Genomic DNA, 22,766 nt, shown 5'->3' on the forward strand with positions numbered 1-22,766 from the left:
ACAAGTGGTAACACGCCAACTGCCCGCGTGTTAAAATGATTGTGGGATACTTCCATGCCACAAAGCATGGAAGTATCCCACAATCAACAAGCGTGGAAGTATCCCACTTTTCAACAAGCAAAATCTGGAATGGGCTTCCAAGGGAGGTGGTGCTCTCCCCTACCTTGGAGGTGTTCAAGAAGAGATTGGACAAGCACCTGGCTGGGGTTACTTGACCCCAGCGCTCTTTCCTGCCTGAGGCAGGGGGTCAACTCGATGATCTACCAGGTCCCTTCCGACCTTAGAAATCTATGAAGCAACTTTGTGGCTGATCTGCCATTTTTTATGCAGAGATAAACAGGTTTAATACCTGGCTTGTTACAATTTGTCCAGCGATACTCACATATAACGTGCGACAAATCTAACAAAACAAAATATATTTTACTGTGGCTGAACACATGAAGCTCAATTAATGTTGTTTGCAACACACTCGTTTCTCCAAACAAAAACCACTATAAGAATGTAGTTTTAACACACGTCACCATAGCGCTCAGTGTGTGGGGGGGGAAGGGGGCAATGTTCCCTCTAAGGCAGGGGCAGGCAATTATTTTGGGCGGAGGGCCACTTATTGAGTTTTGGCAACCCATCGAGGACTGTATGACAGGCAGCCAGGGGCAGATAAAATATAAATTTTCTAAATTTTTTAGGGGCCCCGCGGGCGAAATAGAATGGCCTGGTGGGACGTATTTTGTCGGCTCGCTCTAAGGTGTAGCGGTCTAAAGTGCTGCTCTAAGGTGTAGCGGCCCACGAGCGTGCCATTTCCAAATTGGTCCCGCCTCCCCCTTTTGGCGTGCACCATTTCAGTCCGCCTGTAATTGGTTTCCCCTGCGCTGTGGCCGGCAGATAGGTGCACGCAAGTCCCCCGTTGTTGCGCGGCATGATTTGTTATTGTGTGCGGCAATGCATGCGTGCAGCTAAAAGGGAACACAGAAGGTGGGGTGGACAGTACTGATTATGCTGTACTCCAGTTTCTGTATTGTAGACTTTTCTGTACCAAAAAAATAGAAAAATAGTGAGCTAAACTGATAGCAAATAATCAGGAACTCACTTCAAGCTACTCAAGAAAACTGGGGAAAGGCCTGTCAACCGCCAAAGGTGATCTCACAAACAAATCAGCTGCAGACAAAGTGCAGGTTGACTGCCAGTTCAAGGTCTGGCATCTCTGCGCTGAAGCCAAGAGTATTTATATCTACTCTTCTGAAGTGTTTCCAGTCACTTTCCAAAACAAGCAGCCCTGATGCCAGGTTATACCTCACATGTACGTTGAAGTTAGCAGTGCTCCAGGAAGGTGCCGCGGTCTGCCTCAGGGGATTTCACTAGAGGAAAGACGCTGCACTCTTCATAGATGGGGACTCTTAGTCACGTAGGGCATCGAGACACTTAGTGGGGATTGGATGTTCGAGTTCTCTGTAAGCTTCAACCCTACTGTCATAGGAGACAGACTTGGGTTGTATGATAGCTGTCAGTTATTTTTTGGGTGGGCTGATAGGAAGAACAATGAATGTTCACCCAACTATTCCTCTTTAGTTACCCAGTCTAGGAAGTCAGTGAATCCTCTCATCTTCTACTGGCATTATGCCTAGCTCTTCTTCTCACTCAGCACATGAGAACTCAAGCTGCTCCCCTACTGCACAACTTCCAGTAGCCACGACCAAAGGATTTGTGCAATAAGTTACGATCTAGAAGACTACAAAAGTGTCTCTTTGGTGAACCTCTCTGAGTTTCATACACACATCTGGAATTGATAGCCATAAAAAATTGTGCACATATTCTGTCTTAAAAAGCAGGCGGACGTCAAAGAAATCTGGTATATAGGCAACCCCTGCTTAGCGCTCTCAATGGGTTCCTGAAAAACCGAGCGTTGAGCGAAACCGAAAGTTTTTAATGACCCAAGATGGCGACCGCGAGTGTTATAATGAAACTCGCTGAGCGCTATATGGAATTGGGTATCAGTGTCAAATGAGTGGTACAGTGAAACAGTGCAAAGTGAAAAAGCATTAAGCGGGGGTTGCCCGTATATGCACGTGTATTCAATCTTATGGAACTTGGTAAAAATTGAGCTTCATTTAAATGGAAATATTTAGTGTTACCTTATAGTACATTGCAATGAGTTTAAGTCACCACATACTGGACTCCTCCATCTACCTGCATTGGCAACGGCATTTGATTTTTGGAAACTTATTTTTAAACGGCAATAAAATGGCTGAGAAATATGAGAGAAACTCACAAGCAAGTTGACTCTTCATAGCCTTACACCAGGGACTAGCCTCGACTCAGATGAAGAGTCTCTTTGTGAGTCAGTATGTGTTAGCTCAGCTCCCTTCTTATCCCTTCAGGCCCCGCTACTGAACAGCCGATGTTGGCAAATGTATATAGTTCCCAAAACTTGGGAAGGAATGAGTTAAGTTGTGCAAAGGAAAAATTAATCTGCAAAAGAAACACCTTCCTTCTTTCTGCACAACTGGCTAATTGCTTAACAGGAACCTGTCTGATGTGTTTCAGGAGCTTTAGGAGATCTGCCAAGGACACCTTTGAGAATCGCTGGAGCTGTTGAATGGAAAATGCTTTAAATGACCATGGACAGGTGTTTCTGAGATTATTGATAAAGGCTAAGATACTCAAAAACACTTACAATCAATCAGGTGCTAGAACTTATTAAAATGCAATAAGGATTAAGTACTTAACTACTTCAGGCTTCTTTGAAAATCACAACATTCCTGTTTCAGGTCTTTTACAATTTTCACCAAAAATAAAGAAAGCAAAGTCTATAAGCAAAGAAACAACATGGACTTGTGGACAGAATAAGTGTAACAGATGTGCAACATAGGGTCCAAAAACCTGCAAGACTGCCTAAAGGCACCAAAAAAGATTAAATATTTTTGCTGCACTGAAAATTAACCAGAGTGACAAAGACTGCATTAAATGCACTTAAAAAAGTATACAGCCCAAGGAAACAGGAAAACTCAACTGGGGTGACTCCAAAGGGGTATGTAGTTTAGTATTCAATGTTTGAAAGTTCAGCGCTTGTGAGCTAATTTTAACTCTGGTTCTGACCTTGTCATTTGATCTTGCTGTGTGTCAGATCGCCTCTCTATGTCGTGGGTGTAAGAGAATTTCCCTGGATGACTGGGGTACCGTGCAGCCGATTTAATCAAAATTTGTAAAACACTTTTGAGATAGGTGGCTCTAAAGTACAAATACTGATTATCAGATTCGTCTCTAGCTACTTCATTTTATTCATTTTTTCTTATAACCTTTAAAACATGCCCGACATACCGAAAACGTACCTTATTTGGCTTATATGCCAAACATGCTCTTTATTTAATTTAACAAACCATCCATCTCCCTCTTCTCTCCCCATACAAAATAATCAAGGACCACGAGGAAAAAATAGTACAGAGAAAATAAATTAAAACGAGTGAGCGTGCAAATGTACCTGGTGTGTTGGGACCATTACAGAAATCTGGCTCATGTGAGACTCAGATAGATATAATTTCTCTTACACCACTGACTGGCAGCATACAGATACAATAGTATAGAACCTCTCAATGTTTCATTAATAAACTCTTCTCATCAAATAACTAAAACAATGAAATTAAATTTCCTGTTCTAAAACTGAGTCTTATGAAAAATGAGAATTCAAGAGCTTTGATTAGCTTTGCCCAGCTGTTTCCAAAATCTCTGCTTCAACTTGTAATGAACGGTCTCATGCTCGGTACAGCGCTATGTATAATACGGCGGTGTGAAACTTTGGACCCTGATTCTATTTGGCCCGATTCAGTGGTCGAATCTCCGAATATGAACCGAATCAGGAGACCCTTTAATCTCTCCGAATCGAATAGAAAAGATTTGGCGATTCGGACATAGACACAGCTTTAAATGTTTTTTCTACATACCTCTAGGTGGCAGGCAGCTCATGAATGCTGCGATGCTGGGGCGCATGGAGCGTCCCACAGGAGCGTGGGGGGTCCCCAGTGTGCTCAGCAGCAGACCCAGAAGTGGACCAGAAGCACTTCCAGTTCACTTCTGGGGCTGCTGGGGAGCGCGCTGCCCCCCCCCCCACTCCCGGCAACTGGACTGGGTCTGGGGGGGCACTCGGGATCCCCCCCATGGCCGATCGCTGAGCTGGGGGGTCGCTCATGCGCTCCACAGAGGACCCAGAAGTGGTCCGGAAGTATTTCTGGTCCGCTTCCAGGTTTGCTGCTAAGCACGTGGGGGACCCCCCGCCCCCATGCTCCTGTGGGACGCTCCATGCACCCCAGCATCACAGTGTTCAGTAGCCATGCTGGTATCTCAAGGTATAAAGTAAAAACATTTAATGCTATGTCTATAGCCAGATTGTTGATTCTCTGAATCAGCATCGAATCTTCAGATTCAGATTCGGCCGAATCGAATCAGGGACAGTGATCTGAATCAACGAATTGAATCGCTGTCCCCGATTTGGGCCGAATCCAAATCTGAATGAAACATGGCCCATTTTGCACACCCCTAATGTATAAAGCCATGATTTTCTAAAGTAATTAACCATTTTACATTAATCAATTTTCAGCAGTCCACATGGACACGAAGGGCCCAATTTTCTGCTGGTGGTTTGCTATGCAAACATACGTGAAGATGAAATCCTACTCTTGGTGCATATGCGACTCAGACCTTAGTCGGTGCATTCAAATTTAACATGAGCCAAAAACAAAGCTTGCATGCGGGGGGTGGGGGCGGGGGGGGGGGGGCATTAAAATGGGTGCAGGGATTTCTATGGATTGAGTCCTCTTGATGGCTTTGCTTTCTTTCAGAGCTGAAGACCGGCCGGGCTCACTGCTTCCCAGAGCAGGCGTGGGGCCCTGGTTTACGGTGCTTTGCGTGCGTGTTTGGCACTACCGGCACTCCCAAGAAGAGAGAGCTGGCTGGTTCTCAGATGCTAAAACTGATGCTCTGAAGCATGATCCAAAGCCCTTTTTAGTCATTGACAATCTTTCCTTTTACCTTAGAAGGCTCTGGACCAGGCCCTTAAGTGAGGCAGGTGACATCATGCTGGAATCTGCTGTTTAGTTTCTTAAGTCAGCTATGTTTAAAAAAAATAAAAAATAAAAATCCACATGAAGGAACACAATTTTAATACAAGTGGTTCAAGCCAGTATAATCAGATCAAAGGTGATTAGAGCCCTCCAAGCCACCTCCCGCTCCGCAGAGTGAACTAGGTCACGCGCCCAAGCCAGCCAGCCCGAGCACAGGCATGCAAGACTCGAAAAGGAAATGGATGGCACCCAATCCTGCCTTCTTATTCTGCCGTGACCACTCAAGTGAATCATGTAATACATGTGGATGCATCGCTGACATGGCCAAGGAAGAGACTGCGAAGAGATGGGGGGGAAGGGGAGCTTAGCCAAGATACGGGTCAGGCCACAGGGCATGAATAGTGGACCTAGGGACAGTTTTGTTGGGACAAAACACCCAAATGGAGAATCGTGGGCCTATCTGCATCCTAGTTCAGCGAAGGCAATTCCAAGGATCCGAAGCATAGTTCCCTTCCCCTAACCCCTTTTAAATTGGGCTGAACTGAACTAGTAATTCATCTGTATCAACACATATTGGCCTTAATGGAGAGGGAATAAGCTTTAGAATTTAACTCGTTGGATTTCCCCGCCCGGTTTCACAGCAGAAGAGGACAGACAGGTTCATCTAGCCCAGCCTTTGTATCGGGGCCTGGTCCAAAGCCTTCTCAAGTCCAGTTAGGCTTTCCATGGATTTCTATAGGCCTTGAATCAGCCTAGGACAGGGGTGGGCAGGATGCGGCCCGGGGGCCGGATGCAGCCCACCAGGCCATTCTATCTGGCCCGCGGGACCCCTCAAAAATTTAGAAAATGAATATTTATCTGCCCTGGGCTGCCTGTCATGCGGCCCTCGATGGCTTGCCAAAACTCAGTAGGCAGCCCTCTGCCCAAAATAATTGCCCGCCCCTGGCCTAGGAGTTACTGATCTTTTATGTATATTCACACCTCAATTGCCTCTCACTGACAGTCAAATTGCTAGGCATGCTCATCCAACCAAATAAACTATAAATCAAGAGGAGGAGGTATGCAGGTACTGTACGTCTTGGGCATTTGCTAGCAACAAACCTCGACACAGTATTTGAACCTACATCTAATTATTTGAAAGTGCATTTCCCAAAGATGCCTATAGATAGATGAGCTCCCATAGCTCCCTTTCACTTCAGAGGCAAATCCTAAATCACTGTGGCTTCATCGACTTCAATGAAAATTTTTCCACTTTACATTGGCTGGGGGTCTGGGCCAATGCTCTTTTGGCCATTGCAGTCCACCCGAGAAACTAATGAAGGTGCCTAGTACACGTGTTAAGGAACCATTTCCAGATTTCGGAAGGAAAGCCAGATGGCCGTTGTGGGAACGGGTGTTTCAAATATAGCCAAAAGCTATTTGTTCAGACACAACTTACAGGTCCAGTAAAACGAATAAAAGTTTTCCACATAAATTCTATGTATTAAAAAAAAAAAGAGTAAAAGTATATTTAAGGAGACATAGCCCTTTATAAAACAATGCATATTCTGCAACTACAGCCTGAACTACTACAACTTGGAACAAGGTTAAACCCTTCTTCAGTGATTTTGAACGCTGCATAGTATTTTTGTATAGCGGTACCATCGGACGTGTTGAGGCATCCAACAATGTCAGATTTCTAAAAGACATTCAATTCTGAAAAAAATGCATTTTTTTTTCAGAGAAATAAATGTATTTGCATCATAAAAGCCGTTATCCCCAGGCACCCAAAGCCTCCTAGACTGTTAAAATCAAATCCAGCTTTATTTTTGTGCATGAGTCAGACTGCGTGCAAACAGCTTCCGAGGAAGGCGAGCAAGGGGTGGAGGAGAGTGCTTAAATCCCAATGCCGGAGATGGATCCTTGCTCGTCTAACTGCACACCCCTCTCACCACCCCCGCTATCACCCACAAGACTTTTACTAGTATTTGCACTGACAATCTGTGGTTTCCACTTCAGGCTGGAAAAAACCAAAAACAAAGCAAAACTCACAGTACACTTTAAAAAAAAAAAAGTTTGAAAGATTATGGAGACAGACAAGGACAGACGTTATTACTTTAACAATTCTTGCTATTTTCAGAGTTCCAACAATGCTATTTCCTTCCATAACTGGACTTCAATCAATCCTGGAGAAGCTTTTGATCTCAGAAAGAGCAACAACATAGCTGTGTACGTTGGGGGCAAGGAGCGGGGCTGTCCAGGAGTTGTTTCCACGCGGGAGATTTAATAGTCCAAACTTTAATTTCTTCCCTGCCATGTTTATAGGTTTGGGGCGAGTGCATGCAGCGCGAATGCAGGGAATTCTCGAGGAGACAAGCCAAACGTTAGTGGGGTTGCTATATTACCTGCATACATTAAAAAAAAGCAGCAAAACAATGCCAGGTTACTATCCAAATATACCCCGGTATGGATGTCCTGCCAAACAGCAAATATGTGACTGTGCACTCCAAGCAGAAATAAAAGTTTGGCCCAAAGCCCAGTGCTTCGTTGTATTTTGCTCAGCTAGCCACAGTCTGGCAGAACAGAGGGAACACATTTGCAGCCACGTGACGGAGGAGTCAGTCAGGCCAAGCTGATTTCCTTGTGCTGGGTAAATGTGATCTTCAGCCTGTACACACCAGCAGCTCTGGAAAAACGTGAGACGGCGGGGAGGAACGAGCCAGAGGCTACGTCCTGAAGGGCTGCAGAGAAAGGAGAGGCGCTTTTGCAACTGTTGAGGGGCTGGCTTGAACATTAGCACAGACGTTGCTCGAAATGAATGAGGCTTCGATCCTGCCAAGTGCTGAACACCTTCTACAAGGGGCTAAGCACCACCACCCATCGGTTACAGAAGAGCAGCATATCCTAGGATTTGGCTCTTCATACGATCATGCAAGACCCGTTCTTTGAAAAGCAGCAGAAAGCATCAATAGTTTAGGATGCTCAAGCACCTTCTAGGCGTGGACCGATTGTGGGCGCCCACCTGGAAGATGAAGGCTGTCCTCAGCACCCTAAGTCAACTGGAGCTTGGCCTGATTGCCCAGTATAAGAATAATAAAAGTGAGTATTGGCAGGTGGGCCATATTCTCTAAGGCCTTATGCAGTCGGCCATCCGAAAAAGCTGACCTTCATATTGTACGGGGTCCTTGCCGCTTTTTTTCCTGGGTTAGGAAACTTTTTAAAGACCAGATCTGATGGCGAGTCTGATGGCCTTATAGCGCCATCCCTCCTTGATAGAGAGATGTGGGACCATTCACGGATCAGGCCAGCAAAATTTGCCTGAAAGCGCCGTGCTTTCAAAACCCTTGGGATAAAACGATGCTGCACCGTGGAATCGCTTTCAAGTAACTGTCCCAAGGAGAGGCAGCAGCTGCCCTAGCCGGCACCAGGGAGGTGCATGCGACTGCTTCACTTTCCTATGCTCAAGAGCACGTCACGGGGTGAAACAAAACAGAAAGCCTCCAAACACGTGACCTCAAAAGTAAAGCTCTGCTGCAGATAAGACCAGTGAAGGACGAACGAGTAGTTGGGACCCAGCATGAAAATGCCATCTGCTTACTCACTCTAGACATAAGATGATAATCAAGCCACGTGCTGCAGCCCTTGAAAGTGGAGAGAGAGCGAGAGGTGCGCACAGGGGGACAATGACACCTCCGGTCTTCTCTCTTTTATTGGACTGATGATCCCTTCCCACCTGCCTGAGTCCCTCTTTTGTTAAGTGAATGCACTTACTCTTTCCCTGTCTGTTTGCAGGCATTGTAAAAAAATAGAAAAGAAAAAAAAAAGCCACACTCATTGGACTCCTCTATTTCTAACACAGTAAACTTTATCATAAAGGTCTTTGTGTTGCAATCATTGAATTTTTGAGACAAATCAAGGTGACCAAGCAACTGCAGAACTAGCATCAGCTTAGTCATACATGATTCATGTGATACAAAAACAGATGCTTTTACACAGAGCTGTCCATTAAAAGCTCAGACCGCTACTGCACGGTTGCAAGATGGGGCCTGAAGAGTTCAAAGTTACTGCCTTGTTTTCACATTTTATTTACCTTTTAATTCAGCTGACTGCATAAATGCCCTGATCTAGCAAGCCTTACTCAAACACGTTGCCAGTGTGGTTTAAATAGAAACTGTTGACTTCATCTAAGTGTGTGTGTGTGTATGCATATAAAGTCCAAATAGCTGAAGATATATTTGTATATATAGTTGTATATAATGAAGCTCATTTTTAATGTGTCCTTTAAGAAAAAAAATCAGCTTAAAAAAATCTGGAACTGAAGGTTCCCAAAAGTTCAACATCTGTTATTAAATTCCTGTCCAACCAGCAGGTGTTCTCCTTAAGGAACTCTGCTTTTAAACACTGTCGAGTTTATCCAACTCTGCTGGTGATGACCAGACACTTGAGGGATGCACCCTTGGACTAGGAATGAACATCACCCCCGTGGCTCTTCCAAAACCGTGCAGCTACAGCCAGGAATGCAAGGACTTGGGGCCAGAAGCAGAGCAAGCAAGTAGGCCCTGCAGTCCAGCGATGTTGGTCCCCACCTGGAAAGGGGGAGCTCCTGGGTTCAAGTCCCTCTGCTATGGTGAATGTCACATTTTCAGTCAATCATTGCCTAATGTAAAATATTACAACTGATTTCAAACCTGAGGCCAGGTTTCAGGACTTCCACACCCAGGGAGCTGCTCTTGCTGGATGAGTCTGGCTTTGCCCAACCTGCCTGCCATCAGGAGGAGGAAGCAGGTTGGCTGCAGGTACCCTTGCCTCACAACGTAGCTCAAGCATGGAAGTGTCCTCTTTGCCTATGGTCTCTGAAACCAGCTGCAGGTTGCCTTGGTGCCTGAACTCAGACCTGTAGTATGTACAACAGGCTGAAGCAACCAGGGTGGGTAGCGGTTAGCAAGGGTTTCAACAACATGACAGCCAATGTAAATGAATGCATGTGCATGGTCTTTACAAAGTTTCCTAACCTAGGAGAAAAAGCAATAAGGACCCTGTACAACATCAAGGTCAGCTTTTTCTTCTGCCCCCCCACGAGTGCCCCGTGTTGTTGGGTGCTCTAGATTTAGGATTCTTGCTTTTTGAAACCCACGATCCCCAGTCACTCCAGGGACGGGGAGTGCCCAAGGGTGTCAAGTCATCAACCAAAGTATGGGCACCCAACGTCAGGGGCTGCTTTGTGAAAATCTGCAACAGAATGGGGGTGCTGAGATCATCTTTAAGGGTAGCTTGGCTGTTCCTGCCTTGCAGCTAAGATTAAAATGTGACAACAAAACAAAGATTTAGGTGTACCTTGCTTTTTTATTTATTTTTTAATCAATGCATTTACCTTTCATTCTGAGCACGAGGTGCTCCTGAAAGAGAAGCAATCTTTGGAGGCCCCACTTGCAAGCCTCACGGTAGGGAACATGATTTGAGGTAGGACGGGCATGTTGGGATGCAGCCATAGCACATACCACCGTGGAGACCTGGCCAGCTGCCAGAGTTGGGCAGCCCCCCCCGGGGGTTAGTCTTATATGCTGGGGCCTGTTCTAATCCCCGGTGCAGCCCAGAAATGAAATGTGGAAATGATGCCTTGAAGCCACCTTAGCTCCATTCTTCCAGGGCTGGAAGTTCTGTACTGAGCCTCTTCTAGCAATTTAATCTTGTCTAGGCTAGGGCTTCGTAGCCCTCTTGCTACTTAAGTTATAGCAAAAGGCCCTACTTGGATGCATACCTGTGACTTAAGGGGTGCTGCAGGAATACAGGGCCACCCTAACAGGGGAAACATATGGATGCGCCGAGTTAAAATAATTCCAGTGTGCAGCTGACGGGGGGGGGGGGAAAAATAGATACTTTTAAATGTGAAAATTTTGCTTCACCAGATGGCCCTGTCAGAGTGCAGTGAGGCCAGCACTCCAAGTCTCTTTAAATCTGGACCTGATTTTAGGTTTCTGAAGTTACCCTTCAGGCACTTAGTTAAAAGAAAACCAAAAAAGCACCGCACCCGTTCCATAAACGGTGTGTTTATGTTGAAGCACAGATGGGTCCGAATGTCATCCACTGCGTTACCCTTCATATAGCAATCCTCCCTTTTGACATATGATTTTGTGCGCCCCTTTATGCTGCTGCTGCTACATCCACAGGATTTTTATGTCAAACAAGGGCTCAGCTACAAAAGCTGGACTTGGAGTGACTTGATGGAAATACAGGAATGGCTTGTAGGAAATATGGTAGAGAGGGGCTATAACAAGCTTTTAACTGCCCTAACAAGAGGGGGAGAGAAACCTGCCTGGTGCTGTACCCGTGTGTTATATTATGCTGCAAGACTGTCGTGTCATGAAGGCATTATACCGACACACCCATATTGACGGCACACAGTGTACTGTACAATGCACAATGCCAAGAAACTCAACATATCTAATCTGGCAGCCAAACAAAGTCATATCAGGTTAATCCAATTCTTAAATTGCACAACTTTGCAAAGCCAACAGGAAAACAAATCTTCCCTTCGTTTCTACTCCCTCTCAATCTAGTTTCCTCTTCAGTCCCCAAGTTTCCAGCCCACCTCTCAAGACCCACGCTCCTAACCCCCCCATGCCCTGTCCAGATGCCGATATTTGAGTGGAAATGTATATTGGTTAGAGCATGTCACACGAAAGGGAGAGGACCAGCTGAAGCATACCGCAAGAATAAATGGCAATACAGACACGCAAGGTCACTTGGACACTTTCCTGCCTGTGTTGCCACAACTGTTGATAAGATGATACGCTTGAGATAAGCAGCCCCAAATTTAAACTGGATGTGGTGGACAGCAGGGCAGTCCCAACGAGGCGCCCCCTGCCAGGGAACTGGGAGGGTTTTGCTGCAAAAGGGGGTTCAGGATCAAGGACTCCCCCTTTCGCTAAGTAGCGCGAGAAAGTAATGGGGTGCGGAGGTGGGTCTTGGTAAGAGCTCAAAAAACACGCACAATTTTACCAATTCAAGCATTGAAAACCCATGAGTCAGGCCCCAAGTAGTCATGCTGTTGGCTGCAAAATGAGACGTTTAAAAATAATAAGTGTTGGGAACATTCTAGCCTCGTGGGTTCAGTCTTTTCAAGATTTTTCTCGATGACTGTACAAGATAAGGCAGTTGCATTTTGTAAAGGAAAGCCAGCATTCGTATATAAATCACAGGACTCCAGGAGCTGGGGCTTTAAGAAAAAAATAGAGCGAGACTTACGATTAAAAAACCCCTCTGCAAATTACCAAGTTTCTCCTTGCACGGAGCAGCTGTAGTTATGACAGCCTTGAGACTTTAGCAATGGCTACTTTGCGACCGGAAGAAAAGGGAGGATGCCATTGTCTGACGACGACCACGGCTTCCCCCTGCCCCGAGTCCGATAGTTTCCCACTCCCGATTAAAAGTGCTTAGCTCACAGTAGTGCAAATCTAAGCACACAGACGTGGTCATTGCACTTCTCACTGGAGAGCACATGCTAGAAACCAAATTGACCTCTTCCAGATACGTATTAGCTCCTGCCAAGTTATCGGGCAAAATTGTGAAACTCCATATTGTAGACTTCAAGATCAAGCTATTCCAAGTTCCTGCCTCTATTTTTCATGCATCCCCTCTTCTGCTGCATATTTTGACAACCAGAGTGGCATATTCTGCTGCTGGAAGATTGCGTGCTGTTATTTCAGGAACGTCATTGTCCTTCAATGGTTTTTACTCCTTCACGTGACTTACGCAGAGGCTTTGTGTTTGAAACACATTTCACATCACGTTCATTTTTTTCAAAAACGAGCTAAAAATCTTGGTGCAAAACAAAGCCCTGAAAGCAGTTGCTAGTGGGATTCTGTTTAGACAGCATTTGCTATTTGTTTTTAGGGCTCTCATGTGTGTCGTGATTACTGAGTTACCAGGTTACCGGAAATACAGGCATTTTCGTGTGCAGGTACTGGAGCAGCAAGGGAGCTGCTAAGTGCTTTAGAAAGCATGAGGTCCAATTCTTGCTACGCAGAGTAATGACTTTTGCGATGGACAAAGAGCCATCTTCATCCATTTGTGTATTAAAGCCGGAGTACCCACTAGTTTTGCAACGATATGTTTAATCATTGACCTGCCGTCCACAGCCGTGTTTCAGAATAAAGAATTTACAGCAGGTCGAGATTGCTAACTGGAAAATAAGTGTTTTTTTTGCCATTCCCCATCATCATCATCAAACCTCTGCCAAATAACATACCTTTCTCCCTGTGCATTTACATACCTACATTTTCTAAGAGGATGTTTAGTCACAGCCCAGCGTGGCTCATTCTGGCGTCTGTTTGTGACAAATGCACGCTACTCTAAGGAACTCACTGGTTTGTAGGCACCTGGCAAGTTTTGTTTCAGTAATTATCTGTACTCTCGTTCCAATCATCACAGTACTGAGATCCAACAGGGCTTTCTAACGCCCTAATGAGACTGGGAGTCTTTCCTCCTAAATAAAAAAAACCCAACCCTAAATGCATAGTGTTTGTCTATGAGCAAGTGCTGCAATTTCAGCAGCCTTTTAAATACTGCAAAAGATGTCATCTAAACAGAAGCGGGCTACCTATCTGCCTATGGTCAAAACCACTTCTGGTGTAGCTAGGACAAGAAATCAGAGGCCATGGAAAAATACAGCAGAATGAAAAAAGGATTGCATGCATATATAAACCCGAGCAAAACTGGGCCCTGGGGACCTTTAGTTCAAATACAGCTTGGACCAGCGGGAACAACTCTCTAGACCAACAGCAGCGGTGATTTAATAGTGCTGAAAGTTGCGTGACAGGTTTAAGTTTATCAGGAAATGAAAAGTGGCAAAACAGCACAACTTGCACCAAATTGGCATTCGATAGTCTTAGTGAAAGTCCGGTGCCAAGTAAGTTCAAGGAAGAGCTCCAGGAGGAAAAAACCAATATACAAGGCCCCACCTGCCTGTATTAACTCATGTCAATCCCAATCCTCTCAGGACAGATTCAGCCTTGCTTTATGTAGGCAATTCCCATTGACTTTGCCGGCTTATAGTTACGGCCCCAGAGACTGACATTCATTCTAGCTGTGAAACGGTGCATCTTACCAACAATTTCTCAAAATTACACATATCCAAAGGGTAATGTGTGCAACTAAATGCCACCGAATATGAAATACTGGGTTTTTTTAATGTTCCTCCAACACTTCCACTGTCCAGAGAGCTTTATAGAAAAAAAAAAAGAAAAGATCTTAACACAGCTGTCTGAATATCAGTTGGCTGAAATGCTACTTTTCTAATCACTTGATCTTTTCTGGAATGTGCATGGAAAAAAAAAAAAAAATTACATTTTTAACTGCCAAGAAAAGTGAAATGGTCACAGACCTCGTGAAGAATGTCTTGCACTTAAAAGCCTGTCTAACTTTATCCCAACTACATCGTTGGGTCAATAAAAGATATCACCCTAACAAATTCTTGTCTCACGCATAATTTCTGAACCATTACAGCTACAGTGTCGTTCTTACAAGACCTTTTCCCAAGAAAATCATTTTAGTGCTTAATGTGTGTGTTGAATGGGCCACACTAGCAATGCCCCAGTAGCCAGCTGAGCTTCTGATCATGTCATGATCTGTTCTGGGTATGTCTAGAAACACAGGGTGAATCCCCCACCTCAAGAAAAGTCTAGGAAGACGAGTAACAGGAGAAAAGACTGCATCATTCCTCCATAATTTGTTAGTCGGGGACAAATTAGGGGTAAAAGGTGCAATCCCTTTCTCGAGCTGGGCAGTGTGCTGAAAGCTGCCCCGCTGACATCCACGGGACCACGTGAGACGTAGCGTGATGAGTTGGACACAGATGCTAGCTGTCATTATCCCGTCTTGCCCCTCTACTTCCAAACAAATATAGATTACAACCATACAATGCGCTTACGAGGAGCTAGATCTAATCAAACACCATCAGTGTCTTCTTCACGAATAGCTCCCCATGAGGTCTCCCTTTTCAACCACACCATGTTGCTTTGCGATACGACTTCAGGGTATGCTCGCCTCTTAAAAAAATCAAATAACCCAACTAGACAATCACTCAGTCAAGCACTCTGCAAGACGCCTCCAGAGGGGCAGCAAAACTCTGGACAACACACTGCAAATTCAGCACTCAAACGGGCTGCGGTGCACTTGGCTTGCTCCCAGACCCCCTCCCCCCAAATATCTAAACACAAGAAGAGTCACGCTTGGCCCTTTGTGCACCTCCCAATGAAAAGCATTTACTCAAGTAAACCCATTTGTCTTGCAAGCCCAACCCTGCGTGAGGAATGCAGAATTTGCCCTTTGAGGTTTTCCAAATCATCTCACACAAAAGTTGCTTCTCATGGTTTAACTTTGTAACCCCCGTTAATGCAGATTGTTTTTTCTCCCGTGATCCAGCAATTTATTAAACAAATAACAACTGTTTAACAGTGGACAGGCAAGCTAAATCTGTGGAAGGAGGAGATCCAGTGTTCTTGCTTCTAGTATTAACCAGGCTGGGGCATCAGCACTTTTTCTTATGTGACGGTCTATTTTTGTATTCGCCAAAATGTATTCTGTATCTTCCTTTTGATCCAGCATGCAGTTTTGTGGATATCTTCTGCATACTGCATTTTCCTGGCACATGCAGCCCAGGCAGCTCAACTTTTCCATTTCAGGGCGATTTCACTATAGGCTGGTAATGGCACGAACACACAGCCCAGTGTGTGCGCTTGCTGCCGTTCTAGCAAAAGCCGTGCTGAGCAGCCTGCACAGGGCACTGCCACGTGCCTAAAGCACATGGTCATGCAGGCAACAGCCATTCAGAGCCGCACGTGAGAGTCAATGTGAACAGCAGCGCTCAGCGTGGCCCTGCGCTGTGGCTTAGCTGGTCCTTTCTGCAACCCCACGTGGAGCCCACGGCTCAGAAAACGCACGGGGGTGCCAGGTGCTGGCGTCCTCGGCCTCTGAGTCAGGGGGCTCACGTTATGGACTAGACAGCACGCAGCAACTGCTTGCAAGCAAGCATGAGAGCCTGCATGTATCTGGTTGCTGGTAATCTGTAACCCTCAGCTGGCTTGGAAAGGTTGTTCTGAAAGAAGAGGTCATGCTCAGAAATGCGGGAGGGGAAAGACGGGCCAGAATTGAGGGGCTGTTAACACACGTACAAGCGTGCACACACACACACACACCCATCCTGGGGTTAGCCTACTTATTAAGTCACTCTCAACAGGCCATTGAGAAACTAGATGGAGCAAGACAAAGGCCATTTCCTAGGTGGCTGCTGTCTCTAGTACCGAAACCAGAAAGTTAGGAGCAGGAACTGGAAACTTCCCTATAGTCACTCATTTCTGACATTGCAACTTGGTCTCTACGTGCCAAATAAGAGGAGGAGTTATCACACATTGCCTATGACACCTCTCCCTCCCTCCTGCATTAGTATTTTAACACTAAAGCAAATTATGGCATTTTCCAGGCACAAGGGAGGAAAAAGATCCCAATTAGAATATATTTCTTATGGCACTGCCAAGCCCAGAGTAGCCCTTCTGGGGGCCTAATCCTGTGAGCTGATGTCATTGGGCCAGTGTCAGTCATTGCTCAGTACGTGGGGTCAGCGGCATCCCCGTGAGACGCACAGCTAGGTCGCACATGTGCGTGCTCTCCCCCAGGGCACAATCTACACACCAGCAAATAAGGAACTTATCAGGCTAGGATCCTAGACCAGCCTCATGGACCCAGGGGAACAAATGCTAATCACCAGCCATTTATCACCTGGTGACTGCAAAACATTAAACATTTTTAATCCTAACAACAGCTCGGTACAGTAAAAGATTCATAAAAAACAGCCCCAAAGCTAAACGTGGATTTTCTGTAGGACTGCCAGAAACAGTACCGGCTCTGCAAAGCCGGAGAACAACTACAATGACGTGCACCAACAAAACATTTGTCCTGTACTAACAAATTACTTAAGGGGGGGAAAAAAAATAGCTATGGAGAAACTTTTCTCTGAAGTGGCTTGTGATTTAAACCCACTAATCAGAGGACTGCTCCCGACAGCCACGTGAACATGTTTCCAAGTGCAACTATGCATCTGTGAAGGGGGCAAGACTGCACAGGCAAGCTGAAACAGCGTAGAGCACACAGCAGTATTACTAAACAAAAAGTTGACTTATGAAAAAGAAATGCACCAGGATCCTCAGCGCACTCCAAACAAAAAAGGCATTTCCTATAAGCACGCACGCTTCCGGGTTGCAGTATTTCATTCATGTTTCACTACAGCTTGGAGAAAAGATAATAGATTTAAAGACCCCTCTCCATCAACCACAAGACATACAGTCTAATTAAGAAAAAGTGTTTTTTTGGGTCCCCCTCCGCCCAAGGAAAATGAATCAGTTATAATTCAGTAATTCCGAATTCACAGCCAAGGTCAGTTTAGCTTTGCTGAGCTGGACCGAGTTCCTCAGCAAACATGAATGCAAATTGCTGGATTATTTTCAGTGGTGGTAAAATATGTATTTCTCTTTAGGATCTAAAGGAGTCATTCACACAGTGGCTGAAATCCAGTACGTGCACACATAATATGTACTTTTATCATTTCAAACATTTCACATTGATCAGACATGGGTACCGTACATACACACACACCCCTCTCACCTGGAACCCCACATGCACGTACACGTGCATATCCACGCGCACACACAACCTGCACGTGTAGGCATACGTGTCTTAGGATGAATGTGTCACACACGATGGGCCAAATCCGACTTGGCTTACTCATGACAGCAGGTCTATTTAAAATAATAGGATGTCTGAAGTCAAGTGAGCAGGACTTGGCCCTTTGCATAAGCAGTTTCTCCACTCCCATGCGGACAGCACCAGTGATCTTAGGCTAAATGAAACTCAGAGGATACATACCAAACACCCCAAATAAAAAAAAGTGTTTCAATATAACTGCCCTATGTGGTTATCACCTGGACGTGTTAGTTTTGCCAATGTTACTAAGACCGTGAAAAATTAATTCTTACTGGTATCATAACCACACAAACCCTTTAGAGAAGGAAAAGGAGCCCACAACCACTAAAAAGACTTATTTATCAAGAGAGAATTTGAAAAAGAAACTTGAAAAGTTCTCGTGTGGCGTGTAAGTGAAGTGCCTCCGTGCCAATATATTTTTTTAGAGCACACATCATTTAGCTGCAAAACCGTTCCTTCCAGGTTTCAAAGCAAAAAACCGAAGGACTGGCTCAAATATTGACGTTCAAGGTAGAATCCCGATGCGCCTTCAAAAGAGACTGAAAATAGGATTTTTATCAAACTGCATTTAGAAGGGGAAAAAGAAATCACTGCGATTTAGCACTGTTTTTATTGTTTAAAGACCTGTTTGGTTTTATTTTGCATCCAGTTATGCTATGGAAAAAAAAAAATACTGTCATTTATAAACATGAACTCAGTTCCTCATCTAAGAAACACAAACTATATTATTGTTAGGAAAGAAAAGAGGTCACAGAATAATAAAAATAAAATCAAGGTGTTTTTCCCCCTGGCCTAGACAGCTTGATCCCCTTTTAAAACAATACAAATACATGTATAATTGAACCCTTGAGAAAAGTTTATGAGCCCCAAATCATTTTGCTAACAGCTTGGGGGAAAAAATACCCAACAAAATCAATGGACTGCACAAAAAAAAAAAAGTCAAGCAGAGAGTTGACCCACACCATAGGTTACAAATAAATTCTGACAGATGATCATTAAAAGGCTGGCTCAGCTCCAGGGACTTCTGAAAGAGGACTGGTGAGGGATTAGCTGCTTTTAAGCATGTGTGTCAATACAGAGACACGAGAACGTGTCGGGTATACGTACGTGCGGGTAGTTCAAAGGGACTTGGGAGGGACAACTAAAAAAAAGTAAAAATCAACCCTGCTTTTCCTATTCCCAACTCTAAGCATAATTTCACTTGGGAAAATAGTATCAATCACTGATAAGTGGTTCTTAAACCTGACAAAAGCCACTCAGCATGAAGGAAGCATTTCTGCACATGCTTTCTATCTTGGCCCAAAAAGATTCTTGCTAGGTGTTGTAGTTTTTTTAATGAGAACTGAATAATGCATGTGATTTTTTGTGTGTGCGCGCGCGCGCATTAACTTCCCCATGCCTTTCCTTGTTCATGTCTTTATTCTCAGCTCCTCTCCGCTGGTTCTGACAATGACACTGCTTGCTCTCCCTGCCAAGCGGTCAAGCAGAGAGGAGAGGAGTGGTCTCCTGCTCCCAACACACAGCTCTAGCAAACACAGGCAGAGGTCAGGATCCAAATCAATCTGAAACACGAACAAGCTCTTTATCGCAAAGCCGTGGAAGCTCATATTGCTCCATTTGCCCCAGAAACATCTATGCTGGCATTTTGCATCTGATACTGATCTCTTCCACACTCATGCAAATCCAGTGGGGTTACTCTGGATTTATACGGGGTTATCTAAGGGTATGGTTTAAAGTCCATCACACTGAATGAAAGGCTCTCATTGAATCAAGCCCCCCAATCAGAGCGCAGCCTCAAGATGTCTTCTTTCCCTATGGTTTAGCACAGATCTAAATCTGGCACTGACAACTGAAGTCAGAGTTCCTCTCCATTTATGCTAATATAACTGAGATCATAATCTGGCCCGTAGCTTTGTTTTATTCCACGTCTGATATTTAACTATTGCAGCTCCAGTTTTTATTTTGTCTACCTTTTGCTTAGGTCAATGCAGGAATGCAGGGCTTATGCCGATAGGGCCTATTTCGGAGAGAAGAATCCTCCCACCCTACTTTCACCACCAAAGCAGCTGGGCCCTGACCAGGCTCTTCTCTTACCAAACCGTGTCCTGGTAAGCATACAAGCACACTTCTCCCTCCTGGTCCCTCTCCCTTTCCCTTCCCCTGTTCAGTTGACACTGTGGCATCTGTGTATTACTATTTTTACATTGGTTTGTATTTTTAGCTTGTTAATAGCTACATTGCCAGTGGGGGGAAAAGACGACAGGCAAGTTTCCATGGAATTCCCACGGATTCTTGACACAACTGAAACAAAAAATCCCTGCAGAGCTGGTTAGGATTTCTCCAGATTTTCTTTTTTTTTTTTCCTGGCCCTGGCAGAGACTCGATTCACGCTGGATTTCTCTCTGCTGCTCGTGTCAGCCATGCAGTGAGAACTAATGTTTATTTAAAAAAAACCTTAAGGGGGGTTTACGGTCGATTTACCTGGTCTGACTGGGCTCTGCATGCAGTTCTGAGACACCATGCCCGGATGGACAGATGTAGATGCCCTGCTGCTGAGGTCCATGACAGAGGGGGTTGCTGAGGTAGCTTGCTGGAGACCTGGCTGGTGCGGGCTATGGTCATGCTGGGACGGGCTGGGTGGAATACCATTTTCTGAAAGAAATTCTTCCAGGTCCATGTATTCCAACTGGAAAGTATCTCCATCATATGGCAGTGTCTTGTCCCATAATGTTGGACCCAAGAAAGCTGACTGGGGAACTGTAGCACCGGTGCTGTCATCATCCAACTTCTTCTCCTTGTCTTTTTCTTTGCCAAATGCTTAAAAAACACAACGACAAAACACAACCATACAGTAAAGATGGAAGAACAAAGCAATGAATCATTATCATTATGATTTTCAGGAAGATACATTTCCCCTCTTGCAGAGACTAATATCTCCTTGCAGAAGCAATTCCTTTGCTGTGTTTATTTTAGGATCAGGTTAAAATTTCCACCTTGCTAGATCTAGCTGCATTTTCATGATTTCACTCTATTTTTAAGTGAAGAACACGCTGGCATATGTGGCTTCAAACGTCCCCTCTGATAGAGCTCACAGATTACTTAAGAGCTCCTAAACGAGTAGCAAAAAGTAACTTACAGAGGACATGTTGCCAGATATTTTGTTTGCAAAAGCAACAATTTTCCCTTAAAAAAACCTCAAAAATACCCAAGTCAGAGGACCCAATCCTTCAGTCCTCAAGCAAACAAAAGTAGCTATTGAATTCGATGCCCTCTTGGCATCTTTTCAGGCTACAAGAACTGGTCTCGTAAGGTGCAGGGCATCATCTGCATAATTAAAACTCCACTACTTCAGGTTTGGAAATGGCTTGCTTAAAATAATGACAAAATAGGCTGGAAAGAAGTACGGTCAGGGGACAGCCAGAAAAAAATACAAGTGCTCATACCAAAATATGAACAAAGCGCTCATTTTAAAACATCCTATTTAAGGAAATGCCCTACACGGTCTGTTAAAAAGTAACGTCACCTTAACAACATCCTTTTTTTTTTTTAAGAAAATATCTGCTTGAGCTCTGCGATTTTCTAGAGTCTATTTATGATGGTACTTTTCTTTCGGGGACATCACACAGATGTTAAAAAACATCACACAGATGTTAAAAAATAAATCTTACAAGTAGCACCGGGATGCAACATTGTAGACAGCCTGGAAAAGAAAGGGGGGCTGAAATCTAGGAGCCTCTTCCTTGTCCTCGTGAGTGTCAGAGGCGAGGGGCTGGCCACTTTTAATCACAACCCCCCGGCTCCGCTAAATCCGAATCCGCCGCCTTCAGCTCATCTTCCCCCTCCGCGCTCAAGTTGCCATCCATCCGCTTTAGCAATCCTAGCGATTTACAGTCATCCACATACACTTCGCAGGTGTTTTGTTTTGTTTTTTAAATAGATGAGAAGTAGGGCAGAAATAGAAATAGGAAAGACATAGAAATAGGACCCCCCCCCCCCCCCCCCAAAAAGAAGGATGCCCACACTTCACTACCCCAGCATGTCCAAGCCATCCCTGGGAGGAAAGGTGGACGCTGCTCCCGTCACGGCTGGACGGAGCGATTCTCCCCAGGGGAAGGGGCTGCCATGCACCCAAGTTGGAAGGGAGGAGAGAAAGAAAGAAAAAAAGAAATAAAGAAAGAAAGTAAAAAGAAAGACATCAACGAAGAAAGGAAAGAAGGAAGGATAAAAGGAAGAAAGACAAAAAGGCAGCGCGGGCGCCTCCCGCCGTGCCCCTGCCCGCGCCCCGGGCTCCCCGCGGCTCTCACCGTCCTCGTGGTGCAGCGGCAGCTTGAGGGGGTTTTCCAGCAGGGACTTGAGCACCCCGTAGGTGGGCGGCAGGAAGGCGGGGGTCGGGGCCAGGGGCACGGGGCGAGCCATGGTGGCCGCTCGCTCCGCTCCGCTCCGCTCGCTCGCCCGCCCGCCCAGCTCCGCTCGCGCGCGCCGGCTCACACCACAAGCCCGTCCATGTGCCGCCGCGGCCGCCAGTGACGTCAGCGCCCAGCTCCCCGCCCAGGGAGGCGGGAGGGGGCGGGGCCTCCCGCCTGGCCCCGCCCGGGCAGCCCGCAGCTGTGTCACGTCCCCGCCCCACTCATTTTTCCCCCCCCCATCACCTCTGTAAGAGGGGCACGTGGAGAGGGCGCAGCTGGCTGCCCTCTGGGTCCCAGGCGGGTCCCCTCAGGCCCCCACGAGCCCAAGCCCCAAGCAGGGCAGCGACACTTGAACCCAGGCCCGAAGGCGGCTAAGGGTCAGGGCTGTGTCCCCCCTCGATGCCTCCTCTGCTACCGGCCTCTGTTGCAGCAGCTCCTGGGGCGCTCTCGTGCAACCCCGCTGGCCCCTGGGGCCACCTCCAGCACCGCCAGCAGCCGGGGTGGGCGAGAAGGGACCCCCGCTCCCCGGTGGAAAACCTGAAGGCAATGGCTAGAAGGCATCAGGACTGGCAGT

At 45.8% G+C, this 22,766-nt stretch overlaps 1 protein-coding gene across 3 annotated transcripts in view; it reads right to left on the reverse strand.

Moving 5' to 3' along the window:
• HLF (HLF transcription factor, PAR bZIP family member) overlaps window positions 1-22,297 on the reverse strand; it is a 41,139-nt gene extending 18,842 nt beyond the window's left edge. Inside the window, exons 1-2 of one of the 3 annotated variants that reach the window (XM_006263281.4) lie at window positions 22,091-22,297; window positions 20,268-20,603 (exon numbers count right to left, since the gene is read on the reverse strand). In XM_006263281.4, coding sequence (XP_006263343.1) covers window positions 20,268-20,603; window positions 22,091-22,202 — 448 coding nt within the window. In that variant the 5' untranslated portion in view covers window positions 22,203-22,297. Of the gene's footprint in view, window positions 1-20,267; window positions 20,604-21,454; window positions 21,730-22,090 lie in introns of those variants that run through there. The other 2 variants (XM_019494394.2, XM_059732074.1) reach the window with 2 other exon arrangements.
• Window positions 22,298-22,766: the final 469 nt, after the last annotated feature.

Source organism: Alligator mississippiensis, chromosome 8 (genome assembly GCF_030867095.1).
Source record: "Alligator mississippiensis isolate rAllMis1 chromosome 8, rAllMis1, whole genome shotgun sequence".
Classification (NCBI taxonomy): Eukaryota; Metazoa; Chordata; order Crocodylia; family Alligatoridae; genus Alligator; species Alligator mississippiensis.